Consider the following 16461-nt stretch of genomic DNA (forward strand, 5'->3'; position numbering starts at 1 on the left):
TAAAATAAGACTTTGCTCTTACCTGTATCGTTTTCAAGCGATCGCCTATTGGCATTGACCAAGCGACGCCTTCGTTTGTATTCCTCATTTTGCTTCTCATCGTTCTCATTGGATTGCAGCCAAGTTTCAATCTTCTGCCGCCATTCACGGGATATTCTTAAGCAAAGTAGTACAAATAAATATAAGTATGAGGACCAAACTATTGAGAGTCCGCGTGACATACCTAGGTTTTGCATCCTCACTGCCTGTGGGCGTTCCTCCACCACTGCTGGCCAAAGGAGATTGCAGACGTTCCTGTGTCTGTTGCTGCTGTTGTGCCTGTTGCTGCTGTTGTATCAGTGGAGCTGGGGAGCTGGCTCTCTCCCGATCCAACCCAAAATCAATGTTCAATAAATCTGGTCGCTTGCGACTAGAGCTACCAGAACGTGCCCGTCGAGCCCAGGAGCGATCCAAACTACCATAAGCAGCTGCCTTACGCTCTCGACTTATATGATGGCCATCGTTGGGTCCTGTCGAACTGCGCAAAAACTCCATCAGGTCATCCTCTTCGGCTAGGACGCGACTACGTCGTCTTCTCAGGCTGCCATTTGGTGTTATATCGGGTGAGGCTCCATCTTGCTCAAGGCGTATGAATCCATTGGTAATGTCACCCGAACCAAGATGCCGACGACTTAGAGCAGGACTGGCACGAGGATCGAATAAGGAATCACCCACAAATGGATGCTCAGAATCGGACACAGGTGTACCTGCAGTCTGACCCACTACAAAAAAAGGGAAGAGAACCATATTAAAACCATTCAAGATCTATCGGATGACAGTGCCTACATTGTCTGGCTCTACGGGCCATTTGCTCCTCTCTTTGCTTGCGTCGCAAGGTGGCCTGTTGCTCCTGTTGTTGTCGTCTTTCATTCTCCTTAACTGCCTGACGAAATTTCTCATTAAAACTCTGAAAGATCTTGAAGCATTCCTCTAGCTTAAATGTGGCAGCATCTTCGCAGAAGAATTCGGCTAGCTTCAGACGCATCGACTCCACTTGTTTCATGCCAGCCTGAAGGACAGCTAGTTCGGATTCGGCTGCTTGCAGGAACTCGGCCATTTGCTGCTTGATATCCTCATCGGTATGGGGTTGTTCAATTTGCCGTGTGATCCGTCGTATACGTCCATCCAAAGTGCAGATTTCATTAGTGATCTGCTCTGAAGTGGTTCTATTTTGGGGGAGAAAATTAAATTATTCAAATGATTCTCGCAAAGATGTTGATCAAACGTACTTGCTGGCATTCTCCAGTGTGGCTAATTGTGAGGTGAATTGCAATAGTTCCGGATTCCGTTTTTCAGCCTGCAGGGCCACAAAATGAATGAGATTCATGTCCGGTTTATTGGCTCTGATATCCGTCAACTTTTGCAAGGATGATAGTTTAACGCCCGCTGCATTTCCTGCATAGCCGCCGGAATTCAGGAAATTTCCAGCCACCACAACCATATAGAGGACTTCCTGGAGTGTTTTATTGTTCAACAAATCGTCGCCGGCATAAAGCATTGCATTAATGCAGGGCTCCAAATAGCCCACATTCGTTGCGAATTCCTCCTTGAGCAACATACTCTCAATACGTAGCTTATAACTGCAAAAAAGTAACCGAAAAAATACCAAATTAATCATAAATTGGAGTTGCAACAGTCTGGCAACCCACTTTAGTTTTTATTCGCCGTTTACTGCGTTTGCCAGCAAGAAAATTACTGCCCAATTAAAATTTGTATAAAATCGGATAATAATGGTTAAATCGGTTAATAATAATCGTTTTCGAAAAGTTTTTAAGGTGATCTTTCAGTGAGTGTTAAAAAAAAAAGAAATTCGTTCGCATTTGAGTTTAAAAATTTTGCAATCATTTACTGTTGTAAAAATGAAAACTGAACGCCATTGTGTTGCAGTCAGCGCTGACGTCGACGTCGGCGTAGCTTTCAGAAGTTCATTTTGTGTGTGTTTGTGCGTGCGCGTCTTAAGGAAGTGTCTGTGTGATAGAGATAGCTATACAATGACTTCGAAACGAAACAGAAGAAAAAGCGATGTAAACCAACGGTACTTTAAGGTAAGTTATCACTTCTGTTTTGACTATTTGCTTGAAATTATCGAAAGAAAGGGTTTTCTTTATTTTACTTAGTTTATACTAAATGGGAATTGCCAAACTTACAGATATAATTTTCTTAATATGTATGTACATATATGTATGTATGTACATATGTATGTACTTACTTGGGCACTTCCAGTAAGTGAAGCAGAAATTTCTCGGCATTGCCTAATCTCGCCTTATTGCCATTGAAATTCTTAAGCATATCAAGTTCATCCACTTCCGGCAGGATCTTTAGCAAACCGCGTAATCTCTCAGCTCCAATTTCTTCATGAAGCCCCTGGCGTATCAATTGAATAATATCATCATTGGACGAACGGAATTGCTTGAGGAATATATTGACATTCAGACTCCGTTTGCCATCCAATAGTGTGATCTCTTGGCATTCCTTTTTCGATTTACGATCCAGGGTATCGCAGCCATTGGACGAATTTGAATTGGCTGATTGACTACCCTCGCGTCCCAGTTTGGGGGAGCCCTGAGCACTGGTTGTCTGCAGGCAGAAGAGTCCTTCCATTTCCTGCCAGTCAATGTCCTTCATGGGGCTGTCCTGATGATTGCTGGCCACTATGCTCCAGATATTCTGTTTACCCAGAACCTTTTGATGGGGAATCTTTCCCCAATTGATGGTCTTCATTTTGGCCTTGGGCGCCGGCGTATCCTGTTGGGGCAGTAGAATCGATGGCTCAGCGGCCGAAGCCGCTGCTGTTGATGCCAACAGAGGATCTGGTGTTAATGGACGGTTAGATAATTGCAAGGGCGGAGCTGGCGGTGGTGGTGGTAGCGGTGAGCTGCCATTTATCATGGGCGGTGGCGGCGGAGGCGGTGCCTTTCCATTGACCGTAATAATTGCTGGGGGCGGAGGCGGTGGTGGTGCCACTGGAGCTGACGACGTCGGTGGCGGAGGTGCGGGTGGTGCAGCATTTGTGGTAGTATTCTTGGACTGTGCTTGGGCTTGGGCTGTTGTTGGCTTGCGCGTGGGACTTGTGGCATCGCTACCACGACAACTTTGGCAGGCAAATTTCTGTGTACTTGGTGTACGCAACAGACGCACTGCATCCTCATGACTTTCCAGCAAAGTGGCTCGATGAACCAAACGTTCGGTAGTATCCCAAATAATATCGCTTAACGGTTCCTTCGAGTCAATGCGTAGCAAATGCTGTAGTATATTTAAGAAAGGTGCATCCTGTGGAGTATCGGCCACCTGGAAATGATAGAAGATGAAATCGCAGTGATTAAAACAAATAGAACGACAACTTCATTGCCAATGCCAATCGGATTGTCTATGGCCTCAACCTCCACTCTTGTATCCTTGTCAGTCAACAACCTGATCATGACCTGACCTTTCGCCATGTCAAAAAAGTTGACATTTATCCTTTTTGCTTGCGTGTCCCATCAGCCTTGGCAGTGGCCCAAAACACATACCTAAAACATGTATGTACATACATACATACATACATCATCACCACTATACTTCCTACTCTCTTCTTTTAGTCCCAAATTAAATAGAAATTAAAAAAAAAAACACTAAAACACTTTCCACCTAAATTCTAAGGGTAATTCATCAGTTTTTAATGTTTGCTCGTACTTAAAAACATTTTTTATTAATGATAAATACTCGAAAATGAAGAACAAATTTTCAATTATAAATAATGACTAATTTAATCCTCTCTAGGTAATCCTATCTAATGATAATGGGGTTGTAAAGATTAAATGATAATTTATTTATAGATATTTCATCTGCCTAAAAATATGCAATCAAATTTTTCTTTAAAAAAATGGCGATGATCCTTTAATCTAAGGGATAATATCAAATCATTTTTAAAGCGAAAAGCAAAAAAAAATTAATTAAAAATTTGTTATATGAAACGTCGAAGTTTATAATGTTTCATTTTTTAAACAATATTTTGGGAGTAATCTGAAGAACTTTTCTATATGTAGGTGTCTTTGAACACTTGAGGCATTAAAATTAACACAAACTTTACAATTGCCCCTCGCATTAAGTATACGACACGATAGCTTAATCAACATTTCACTCACCTGTCGCAATATGGCATAGAAGACATCAAGATGTGAATTTAGATTGATGCCATCGGGGCCTTGTAGGCTCTGGGCCTCGTCGCATTCTTGCTGTTCCACAAAAACGTCCAATTGTTCAATAATATCGCCCACACTTTGAGCAACTTTTCTGTAAAAAAAAAACAACAACAACAGCAATTGGTAAATGGGTTATGCTAAATAGTTGTATGTAAATAATAGACTTAATGGACAATAAATTGGGTTAACTAGTTGACACTTGGCCAGAATCAATAGACTGACCGACCGACCGAGGGACCGCACGACCGAACATCCGCATAATGACATTGAGTAACCTCTTTTTAATTACTCCAACTCACTTGAGATTCTTCACCAAATTCAAAGCGGAGCAACTGTAGCGGGACAAGGAGCCACAGAACGTAAGGCGTCGCTGTAGATGCAAAGGCGACGGCGACGGCGACAATGACGGTGACGAGGAGGACGATGATAACAATGACGACTCCACGTTTGCTGCCTAAATTGGCAATCCTACTAGTTAACCATATTTGATTCGTTATGAATCAATTGGTTGTCCTGTCCTTGTTTGAACGTGTCCTTGTCAATTGTTTTGAGATGCCTTTTATGGGTTTTGAAGCGGTGACACCTTTTTTCGCTTAATTGCTTTTTGCTTTTCCCGTTTGTTGTTTGTTTTTTTTTCTTTCTTTTTTTGTTTAAATTTATTATATTTGCGGAAAACTGAGAACGAGAGAACGACTAGCAGCCAGAAAGGCAATGACGAGGACGAAACCAAAGTTCGAGAATTGAGAATCTCAGCTGCTGTTCGTCCTTGCCAGCCACGTGCTGCGCGCGCAGAAGTTGCTCGCTGCTAACCCACGCCGCTCCCGACTCTCCGACGGTCTCCGCCAACGAGCAACTTCGTCAACATCCCCATCCCAAAATCTAAAGGCTACCCCATTGCCATGGACACACATTGGTACGTCTGTCCGTCCGTCCGTGTGGCATGTGATTCTCCTCGAATATTGTTTTTCCTTTTTGCCCTCCGCCGCTCTCTCCGCTCCACCGCCAATATCCTGTCTGCCATGTAAAACGGAAGTGGAAGCCATTACCAAAAGTTAGACGAAAGTTGAGCGAACTCACCACAAATTGCCAAAATGTCTGGCTATCACATAAAATTACTTAAAAACAGATATCAATGCGATATCAATAAATCTAATTTAATAGTCTATTTTCCAATTGATTTTTAAAATTACTTTAAAATTTTGACAAATTTTATTTATTTTTCAAAACTTTTCCGAAATTAGTTTGGAAACGTCTTAGTTAATTGCTTCATTTAATTTAAGGATAATTGACTAAGATGATAAAAGTAAAATTTTTCTTTGAAAATTCGGGATTTAGACAAACTGATAAAATATATTGATGATTAAAAAGAAACTCTGAAACATAACAATTTCAATAAAGTCGAAATTGAGACGATTCTTTTTAAGTACAGTCTAAGAATTGAGAAAAAGACAATTTTGAGGAGCCTCAAGAGTCTAAACTGACGTGCTTAGCATTCCAAAAATATATTTCCAACGATTCGAGACTTAAGAACTCTGTCAGTTTGATTATATTCAGTTACTATAAATAGTCATTTTTTTGGGTAATTTGATATGTGCTTATGAAAATCTTTTTGACTCATATATTCGATTAGAACAACAACAATTAAAATCCGCTTAAATCGGCTACCAAAATACGCAGATTCGAAAAACAAAAGAAAAAGCAAAACCAACAAGAATTATGTCCACTGCCCCCTGGTTAAGTCTGTTGGTCAGCGGCTTCAAATCAAAGCCGATAGCCTGTCTCAGATGAATGAAAACGTTTAAATTTGAAATAAATTAAAACACACCAAGCAACAAAAAAAAAAAAAAAAACGCGAGAAACTACGCATTTTATTTATGCGTTTTCATTATTGTTGTTATTCTTATTTATAAAACAACAAAATAATACCCTATAGAAATTGTTATATCGGTCTTTACCAATGACGATGCTGTACAAAATCAGCTGAATAAAGAGGCAAACACTGTATAAAGGGCATCTACAGTTCGTGACCAAATAAATATGGCAAGAAGAAGTGAATGCTATTCACTTGCCTGACAAATGGGGCCTAAGACAATCAATTAGGCATTTAGGGGTACTCAAGAAGATTTTTTTTGGAAACAAATGATGTGGGGAGGTGTGGGGAGGGGTAGTCTATTTGATGGACTGCCATGCCTTAATGCCATTGTTTCCACTAACTCGCTTCAAACTATTTCGAAGAAGGAGTGGGACGGGGTGGGGGTACACAAAACAAAAATTAATTGAATTTGTTAGTTTTTTCCGCAGTTTTTCTATCGTCAGTTTTTTATATTTTGCTGCTCTTTTTGAAGTCCACAAATTTGTCAACTTGACATCCATAAATAAACCCGTTTTGTTTCAAAGGGTGAATTATGGTGGGAGGCGTGGTGTAGAGTGCCTGCTGCTGGTGGGGGTAGTGGGTTAACGGGTGGTGGCTTGGCAGCTAACTAATTGATTTATTGTTGACTAATTAAATATTGAATTAATTGGTGTTTGGCAGACGCCGAAACCGGCGCAAATTAAATATTTGCATAACATATAAAAAAAAAAAAAATAAATAAACGACGGCCCCGCAGCATTTCAGCCTCATACTGAAATCGCGATGTAGGAAAAGCAAAGGAGAGACGGGGCCAGAAGAGCAAGATGGAGACTCGGCTCCCGCTAATCAGAGAGCAAATGGATCTTTAACCAAGATTTTGGCCGTTTTTGATGAATGCTTGACAAGCGTCTAATCTGCGACTAATTTATACCCATCAGGTGGGTTGTTGGAGCATACTCAGCTTAAAGCAGAAAATCGCTAACAAATATGAGAAAAGATTAAAGATGCGGCATATTATGAGATTTGAATTGGAATCGGCTCTAATCATTTGAAAAGATCCTTCTCCTCCCTTTCTTTCCCTCTTCTCTGCAGCAACTTGACTGGCAACAGGTGCTCCAAAACGTCACTCATGCACCTTACGCTAAGAGCCTACATGATTTGGTCAACCATTCGGTTGGACCTTCATATTATGTGTTAACGTTTCTTAATGTCTCTTCTGTGGTAATTGGTATACCAAAGTCGTAGAGATACATTGGCATAGTTTAGCCAATGATCGTTAAACGATCTTTGAAACTTTATCATACCCATGTGAAAAATTGGGCGAACAAAAAAAAAATGCTACCTCTACCTTGATCTTGTCTTGTCATCGTTGTCCGTCGACTTCGTCGTCGCTGTTGTTGCTGTTGTCGCGCTGTCGTCTTGCATGCAAATCTCACATCAAATAAACCATAAAAAAAAACGGCAAGCAAATCGTTAAATCACTTCAAAACTGTGTGTTTGTGATATTCATTTGGGGTTTTTATTATAGTATAAATCGTCGTCGCACTACTACGAGTAGGTATGACTTGTGGGAGTGGGTTTCAGGGTTTTTCTTCTTTATTTCGTGTTTTATCTAGCAAATATTGAATAAATTTTCATAGCGACTGCCATGTGGGTGCTTTGGCAATGTCTTGCTCGGATCTTTTACTTTATGTGTACCGTCCTCAATCGATAAACGATTATAAAAATATATCAGAGTATGAATGTACATTTCACTTACCTTAGATTATTGAGTAAGGGCAATACTTTGATGCCTGCAATGAAACAAAATGAACGAGAAATGTTATAAAATCTGCACTAATATTATTAATAAGTAGAATGGAAGCAATTTCAAACTGATCCGCATAATCCCAAAAGATCTTCAAGTATTTTGAGTGCTTTCACAGGATCAAAAATAAAAAAAGGGCTTCTCAGAATAACGATAGTTGATCTGCATTTTTGTTTTTACAAATCTTTGGTCTACCATTATTGATTGTTAGTATATCATTTAAGCGACATTCGAATGTCCTTCAAACTGTTGTTGTCATTTTACATAAAGAGCAAGCAAAGTTTTCTTTATAGATCTTTCTCCTTAAATTAAAACAAAGTTCATATTTTGTTCAATTTTGTTATTTTCGGTTGTCAAGAATTAATTTACAGCTCGTATGGCGTTTTTTTTTTGTCGCGTTTTGCGTGAGTTTAAATCATTTTGAAAGTTTAATTATATGCTAATACTCGCTAAAATGTGTTAAACAAAAATCTAATAAATATTTATGAATAATTTTTCTGAAAAGGGTTGTTTAATACTTTAATTGATTTGCTGCCTATCGTATCGAGATGCGATATGAATAGCAAATAAACTAATTTAAATTTAAATACGAATTTAAACGAATAGGAAAAAATCTGAAAATCTGCTTAGGAAGTATGTCAAGGTGTCGACTTTAGCTGTGCCGTGCAGCTGCCAGGACACCCATATAGGGAGAAGGACAAAGATCAGAGTGGCGATCTATTCCATAGGGGTATAGCCTTCTAATGGTCATTATTCATGCTAGGTTTTGCTCATTAAGTTAAAACCTGACTTCTGGCTTGACACACTTGGGTATGGGCCGTTGCTGGTGCTGCGTTGATGATGAATCAATTTCGATTTGCCAAGGCCCGCCCAATATGCCAATATATGCAGTCGGCCCAGGCCAAGTCAATTCAATTCAAGCCACTTCCGGTCAAGCTTGTTTTTGCTTTTATTTGCGCACTCACCAATATATATCTAAATATGTATGTATATCTATGTGTATATATCAAGAGAGATATTGTAAATACAAATAATAAAAAATTAATTACGAAAATGTTCGTGAAAGTCGTTGCTGATGTTGAAGCTTCTGTGTGTATGATATATACTCGTAAGTCCCCCTCTCTGCTCCATTCTCTCTCTCCCCCTACCCTCCTTCTAGGCCCCCTTTTTTTGTTGCGGTGGGATTGTGCCTTATTTGGCGCCTTGACGTTCATAATTTTATTTAACGACTTCGTTTTGCTGTCATTTTATTTGTTTGAAATTGAAAACCATAAAAGGCGCAAACAATTAAAATTTCCAGTGTCTCTTTCTCACTCGCTCATTGTTTCTTTGTTTTCGATATATATGTATATAGAGTTTCATTCGGAAGTCGAGGTCTCGGTCTCGATCTCAATCTAAATCTCATACTCAAACTGTTCGAAAAGAGCACACACAGTTCAGTTCAAATTCTGCCCTAAAGGCAATTTGTGACCACGCCCTAAGAATAAAACTATAAATTGTTTAGCAACATGCAAATATTCTATTGTCCGCAAATTAAATACATATATCTAGAGAAACATTTTTCAATCAATCGCAATGCAAATAAATAGGGGAGAAAAAAATCTGAACTGACCAAAGCAAATTGTTATTAAATAAATAAAATACAAATTTTATTATTTGCGATCTTTTTTTCCTTTTTGCTTTTCTGTTGCTTGTCTTTTGCGTGCCAAAGTGGAAAATCATGGGGCATAAATCAGCATCAGAATCGGAATTAACTGAATACAGCCGGCAGCCATGATTTGGATGGATGACAGATGACATATAACAGACAAAATACAGCAACAACTACTACAACAAACTACAAAGACATACATATATATTATGGATATTCCGCCAATGTGTGCACTGCGAGAAACTAACCAAAATTCCTGGATAATGAATGAGTCGGATATACAAAATAGTATAATTAATTACATAAGTATTCGGGGGGAAGTAACTTCGAATACTTCGCCTCTACAAGAATCTCATGTTTCTGTGATTATTTTTAGCACAATTGTAATCTTATTTCTCCTAGTGTAGAGAGACAAAGATTCTGAACCAATAATTGGGCACTTAAATGGCATTAGCAAACTCAAATCGAAAAAAAAAAGACGAAAAAGTTTTCCAAACAAAATGACAAAAAAATTAAAGGCAAATGCAAATATTTGTTGGGGCGTTCCTGGAAACTCGGCAGCAGCAGCAGCAAACACACTCTCACACACGCAAAAAAAAAAAAAATTACGTTAAGAGAAAACCGATTCAAAGTCGGGCCAATAGCCTTGAAACTGAATACATCATTTCATTGCCAAAGCGAAAGAAAACAAAAATGCGTCCGCTCGATGCTTGTCAAATGTGTAGACTGGGGAATGTTCTTTCGGATTGGTGGGAGTGGGAGGGGTGGACAGGAATTGTAAGCCAAGTGGCAACTGCATGGGGGTGTCCCACTCCCCACACTCCTCACACTCTCAACTCCTCCACCCAAAAACTTCTCACAAAGTGCGTGACTTACATTTTGTCGGTTGTGATTTTGATTTTTGTTGAATTTGTCGCTGCCGCCTGCCAGCCAGCCTGCCCGCCTTTATTATGGTTATTTTCTTGTAATGCTGAAAAAGCGCAGCTCAATTTATTTTAATTAAGAACAATAAAACGGAGTTCACCCGCTCTTCTAGCCTCCCAGTCAAAACTCAAGTCTGGCTGTCATTGAAGCACAGCCAAAGGAGATGAGAAACGCAACGAAATGAGCCCCATTCCCCATTTCATTTTTCTTTTTTTGGTGGCCTGGTGCGCCTGCGCTTGAGATTCATCCAGCACCACGGCACACACAACTGCGCTCAATCAAAGTCAGCAACGCGGGCTGACGACAAACAAGCAAGTAGTGTAGCGGGTGGGTGGAGAAGGTGCTGGAGGGGGGGCACAAACAGTTCATGAACTTTGAACAGGAAAGTGACAGCGGACAGGGACAGATATGAGGAGGTGGAGGAGCAGGCAGAGGCGGTGGTACTGCCGACAAGGGCAGGATGTGCTTCTAGGCGTCCCTTGTTTGTCAACAATTGGAAGGAGAAATGACGACGACTTGTTATTTCTTATTAAGTGTTGTATCCAGTTGAAACAGAAATAAATCTCGCCGGGTGGAAGAGGACGGGAGGAATAGACATACATACATATTGATGGTGATGGGGCTTGATGGGGTTGATGTAAATATCTATAACTAAATTTGTAATTAACACAAAGACAATGAAAAGTGTTTATAAAACAACAAAGTACATGCTTCTAGCTGATATTTTGAATTGAGACAATTTTGAAGTCACTTTTAATTAGAATTGGAAGAAGAGCCCTGAAGAGGCTATAGCGGACAAATATAAGAATATTTTACGTTGATTAAAGACGAGACATTTTAAACTAAACTTTAGTCAAAGGGAGAATTCAGGAGGGTCAAGGATAAGATCAAACAATGTCAATGAATGTAAATCTATTTAAAATTTCCTCTCATAATGATATACATATAAACCTTTTTTATCTTTTACTTGGGTTGGGATGCCTGCCTAATGTGAAGTTTCAAGACGCGCCCCGCCTCACCTTACCTCACCACTATGTATTGTATAAATCGGCGGCACGTGCTAAGGTTACCCCGCATTGTGAGGCAATTTGGCAATATTATTGTTGCTTTTGTTATTGGGTTTGCTAACCCATCATTATCAACTAGCAAACAGCAAACAGCACAAGCAAACAGCCATAGCAAGCTAAACCCGAGGGTCAATGGTGTGGTTGGGGCACTCCGAGAGTGCGGACCTGTAAGAGATGTGACAAGCATATGGTCAAGGGCGCAAATCATAAAGATCAACGCTGGGGCACATCAATCAAATTGAAATGAAATCGAAGACAGCTAACCAACCAAGTAGAGGTAGGTATCCAGTAAGGCAACAACAGGGTGGTGGCAGGGCATTTTAATCGTAGTTTTTTAGTTTTTTTGTGGTTTGTTGGTTAATCTTACCTATAAATTCGTTACGTATGCGTATGCGTTCCTGCAATGTGGCCGCTGAGATGATGACACAATTAATGAAGGCCAATAGAGCAGTCTGATAGTCCAATGGCGGATTCGATGATGATAATGACGACGATGACGACAACGACGACGAGGAGGAGGCGGCAATGGTCTGTTCGAGTTCGTTAATAACAATTTGAAAGCGATATCGTTGCTTCTTGAGATTCTGCAAAAAGGAATAAAGTGTTTTTAATCAATTTATCCTTTTTATATGTTTGCAAACAAGTTAGGTAGTATGTGGATATGGGATGGTTGCCAATAATTGGTAAGAACCTTTGCTAGTCGTTTTTTTAGTGTTAACCGTTGACCATTTTCATCCATTTCAACTAACAAGATTTTTATAACGTTTCTGCTGATCGGTATCGGCAAAGATATTTGAAATTTGTGTGTTTTTTTGGTTAATTTGTTTAGTTTTTTTTCGAGCTTATCGCTGATCGCTCTCTTACCTTATAAAACTCTAGTGTTTCGATGGCACGCGCATAGCCGTCGGCGCTGTAGGCGCACAACGCTGAAAGCAACTCAAAAACTTGCTTCTTAACAGTTGCATTTTGTGTATCCAATGCAGTGCCCAGTGTGGCTATGTAGTCACCATTCTCGACTATATAATCCAGGCCGATGCGTGCGTCCATGGTTCTTAATGTGATATGCATGTAGCTAACCTAACTCGTGGTTTATTTCTTTTGTTTTTCTTTCAATTGAAATCGATGTCGTTCAATCGATTGCTTCGATGGCGGCTAAATCCCCAAAAGGTTCTTGCATGGAATTTTTAAATAGTTCACGTCAGGCCCATCAAGATATATATATATACATGTAATATATATATATATCTACCAAGATGTCGTGTTCGTCGTGCTCTGCATCTGTAAGAAGGATAGAAAGAGAAGAACAGAAGGCAATCAAGTTAGTTGAATTGAATCAAGGTTTGGTAAATGCATTTGCTAACCCTTGGCAGTGCCCTGAAACATATTTTCTAGATTTTTATGGTCCCCATTTTTTCCCGCCCGTCCTCCTGCGGATCTTGCTTGCTGTCTATATAGTTTTAATAAATTTATGGACTCATGGCTATGAATTGTCATAAATTAATTGAGTTTTGCTGCAGTTTTCCTTTCTTGATTTTTTGTTTCGAGACAATTTCGAGGTTCGGCGAATAGATCAAAGTGAACGAGCGATAGAACGGATTTCTGACTTGAAGCAGGTTACTCCGCCCCGTTTCTCTACCGCAAATGATCTTGTTAATTTGTTTACACTTTTATTTAATAAATCGCCGACAACGTGGGGCATTTATTTAGTATTAGCAGTAGTCTATTACTATAGATTTTCTCAACAACAATGAAAACCGATAAAAATGTTTAACATTTTTGTTAAAAAGCTGCGCTCGAACGCGAGTGGCACTTTGTTATTTGAAATTATAATGCTTATGTCCGTCTCCCCCACCTGCCTTCGATCGATTTGACATTTTTTGATTTGATTTGACGTTGCCGCTAATGAAATCAAATAAAATTATACCGATATATCGAGAAAAAAACATTGACATCCTCCTAATATTTCCGTTAATTGTGTATGCCATTTAAGATACGGCGAAACGAGTTTTCAATCACTATACTGAATATATGTATACATAAAATATATTACAAATTCGCAAATATTTTGTGTCATGTTCTTTGACAGTGTTTCAAATTGGAATTTTAAATGAATATGGAATGGAAAAAGTAAAGACACAAACAAAGAAACAGCAAAAACAGCCACCAAACACTCAACTAACTGATTAAGTTGTTGATTATGATAGAAGATAACACGATGTCACGATTAGCTTTCACACTGCCAACAATTTCTTAACTATGCTAAAATATCCCCCACAACAAAGACAGCAAAACTCTTGTAAGGTTATGAAAATAAAAATGGAAAATTTATTAATATGTCTTCAGCAGTCGATTAAATCGATTAAGCTAAAGTTTTGACCCCAATATGACTGGTGGTTAATTGGCAGACATAATCATTAATTAGTCAGAGAATCTGGCTTTAACAACCTTTTCGAATAGAGAATCTCACACATTGCAATTTACCCATACATTAATGAAAGGTATCCATCATTAAAAATAAGCAAATTCCAATGATGTTTCCTTAAAAGATTTTAATAATATGAAATGAGTTTATGTTTTCTACTCTTGTATAATATGAAGTTAACATTGGCAAAGTGGCAAAAAAACAAACTTCTTTGCCGCTTTGAGAGGCATCTCTTCAGTGATTAGGAAAACATTTATCCACCTCCAAATGGCCAATTAGGATATCTAATAGAGGGTATAAGCCATGTTGAGCTAATCTGATAAACACTTTGGCCATTTGCTAGTCGAAAATGTGTGTTCAATTAGTTGGCATTTGTGTATTTGTGGGTCAGCTGCGTTTCATTGAGATAAAAAAAATAGGTAGACTAGTGTAAAATATAACCTGCTTTTCTATAAACCAAATTGGCACAACACCCGCACAGCAGCAGCCGGTGCCCCCTCTTACTCCTCTCACTCTCTGTATAGGACGATAAATAAAATGCTTATCGAGAAACTGGTTCCATTAGGCCCAGAAAACTGGATGAACTGGACATCATATATACATATATGGCGGCATTATTAGTTCGACATATTTATGGACAATTTTGATTTTGAGACAAAAGTAAATGCGTTATTAATTGAATGGCAAACAAAAGTGATGGAAATGGTTCAAAAAGCATGGGAATGTTAGCCACTACCTGCTGAAAACAAAAATCTCGAAGTGTTAATGAACTTATCCTACCTCCTCACCCTTCCAAAAACGAAGCTGACTAATTAGAATTTGTCTTGAGCAAAGTTTCTTGGCCCATTTATCTTGAATTGTAAGCCGAGAGACAAAAGGCAATGGCAAAAGCAAAGCGTTGACAGGCTTAAATGACTTTTTTTTGGTTTTGCTTTTCATATGTTAGGTGCCCCTGTTACTCGCCCCCTTCTAACCAGTCGACAGGTGGCGACTTGTTGTTGCCGTTGTCGTCTATAAAATGTCAACTGTCTGGGGGTAAAATATTTTCATGGAGCCCATGTTAAAGTGCAAGTAATAATTCACAAAATTTCAAAACTGTTTTCAATGTTTAACGAATGCTTTTGGATTGGGTCTCAACTGTCTTTGTCCGTCTGCCTGTTTGTCCGGGTGTCTGATTGTCTATTCGATTGTTGTTGTTGCTGTTGTTGTTAGCGTTGCTTTTGCATTTTAATAATGTTGTATAAATTATGCTTTTCATGGGGCGTTTGCCTAAATGCCTCGAAATGTGATTAAATGTTGTGTAAAGTGCATAAAATTTAAGAAAAATATTTTAGCTAAGTAACTTGATACGAGGGTAGACTGAAAACTTTTTAAGAGAAACCAAATGTAAAAAGTAGTTTAATAAATGCAAGTTTTAATGCTATAAAATCAATGATAAACCGCTCAGTTTTATTGATGTATTAAAGCAAGAGGGAAACTTTTTTAAACGGAAGGAATATCTTAAAGCTCTTTAAAAAAGGTTTATAAGATAAACTTTTAGCCCAACACTCGCTTAAGTGAGCAAATCAACAAGTGTATAAATATATATATATATGTATATACATATATCTGCCGTCTCCTCTCCCTCTTTCTCTATATCTCTATTACTGGTAGGCAAGGCCGTTTGTGCCAATCTGTAACCAATTGGTAGCAAATTGGTTGCTCTTCAAAGTCTGCCGCTGTCTAGTTAATATATGTATATAGATACAAATATGTATAAGTATTACATAGTAGGTATATATATATTTATATATTTTTATTATTTTCTATCAAGGTGTGTCCAAAGTTTAAGTCTTCGTTGCTTTGGTTGCAAACTGTTTTTCACAATTTGTTGCATTGCATTTTTTTATGTCGCCGTCATCGGCGTCATCGTCGCCTCATTCAATTTGCATTTTGATGATTTTACCTACACACTCACACATACATATAAACGCATAAATATATAGAAACCTACCTATAAACTTCAAAACTTTAGATAAATAAACCATGGGAGTAAAGTATGCGTTTATTTTTTTTATTGATTTAATGGTAAATTGAATGACAAATAAAACTTAAGTTTATCAAGATTGAAGAATAAAGTTTTCTTTTCTAAATAAATGAGATAATCAAATTTATGCGTTAAGCAAGCAGAACTAAGCGTGGTTAGTGACTTAACAAGTTTGACTTCCGAACAAGTGAGTTTCTAAAAACTTTTATGTAACAATAAGCTTGATATGAGTTATTCTTCATCTCAATTGTTATTAGGTAACAGTCTATAGTTCATTCATAACATTTAGTTTGAATCTTAATACGGTTGGTTTTTTTCTTACTGGGGAATTAACATTTAATGAATCTCGGATTAGTAATTATCTAGCCAATTAATTGAAATTCCAATTGCTTCAAATGAAACGCGATGAGTGTATTATGTAGAAAAGTGTTATGACAACAATAAAACGATGACAATATTTCCTATACATTCTTAAACATTACGAAATTTACT

At 38.4% G+C, this 16461-nt stretch overlaps 1 protein-coding gene across 3 annotated transcripts in view; it reads right to left on the reverse strand.

Annotated features, from left to right (window-relative positions):
- form3 (formin 3) overlaps positions 1 to 16461 on the reverse strand; it is a 34765-nt gene that overhangs the window by 2350 nt on the left and 15954 nt on the right. For 2 of the 3 annotated variants that reach the window (XM_068293243.1, XM_068293242.1), the window contains exons 2-10: positions 12386 to 12799; positions 11889 to 12105; positions 7832 to 7865; positions 4164 to 4311; positions 2249 to 3327; positions 1269 to 1619; positions 826 to 1205; positions 224 to 761; positions 23 to 156 (exon numbers count right to left, since the gene is read on the reverse strand). In XM_068293243.1, the coding sequence (XP_068149344.1) occupies positions 23 to 156; positions 224 to 761; positions 826 to 1205; positions 1269 to 1619; positions 2249 to 3327; positions 4164 to 4311; positions 7832 to 7865; positions 11889 to 12105; positions 12386 to 12589 (3085 nt within the window). In that variant the 5' untranslated portion in view covers positions 12590 to 12799. Of the gene's footprint in view, positions 1 to 22; positions 157 to 223; positions 762 to 825; positions 1206 to 1268; positions 1620 to 2248; positions 3328 to 4163; positions 4312 to 7831; positions 7866 to 11888; positions 12106 to 12385; positions 12800 to 12882; positions 12896 to 16461 lie in introns of those variants that run through there. The other variant, XM_068293244.1, reaches the window with a different exon arrangement.

The sequence above is a fragment of the Drosophila tropicalis genome, unplaced genomic scaffold (assembly GCF_018151085.1).
Source record: "Drosophila tropicalis isolate 14030-0801.00 unplaced genomic scaffold, ASM1815108v1 contig_694, whole genome shotgun sequence".
In the NCBI taxonomy this organism is placed as follows: domain Eukaryota; kingdom Metazoa; phylum Arthropoda; class Insecta; order Diptera; family Drosophilidae; genus Drosophila; species Drosophila tropicalis.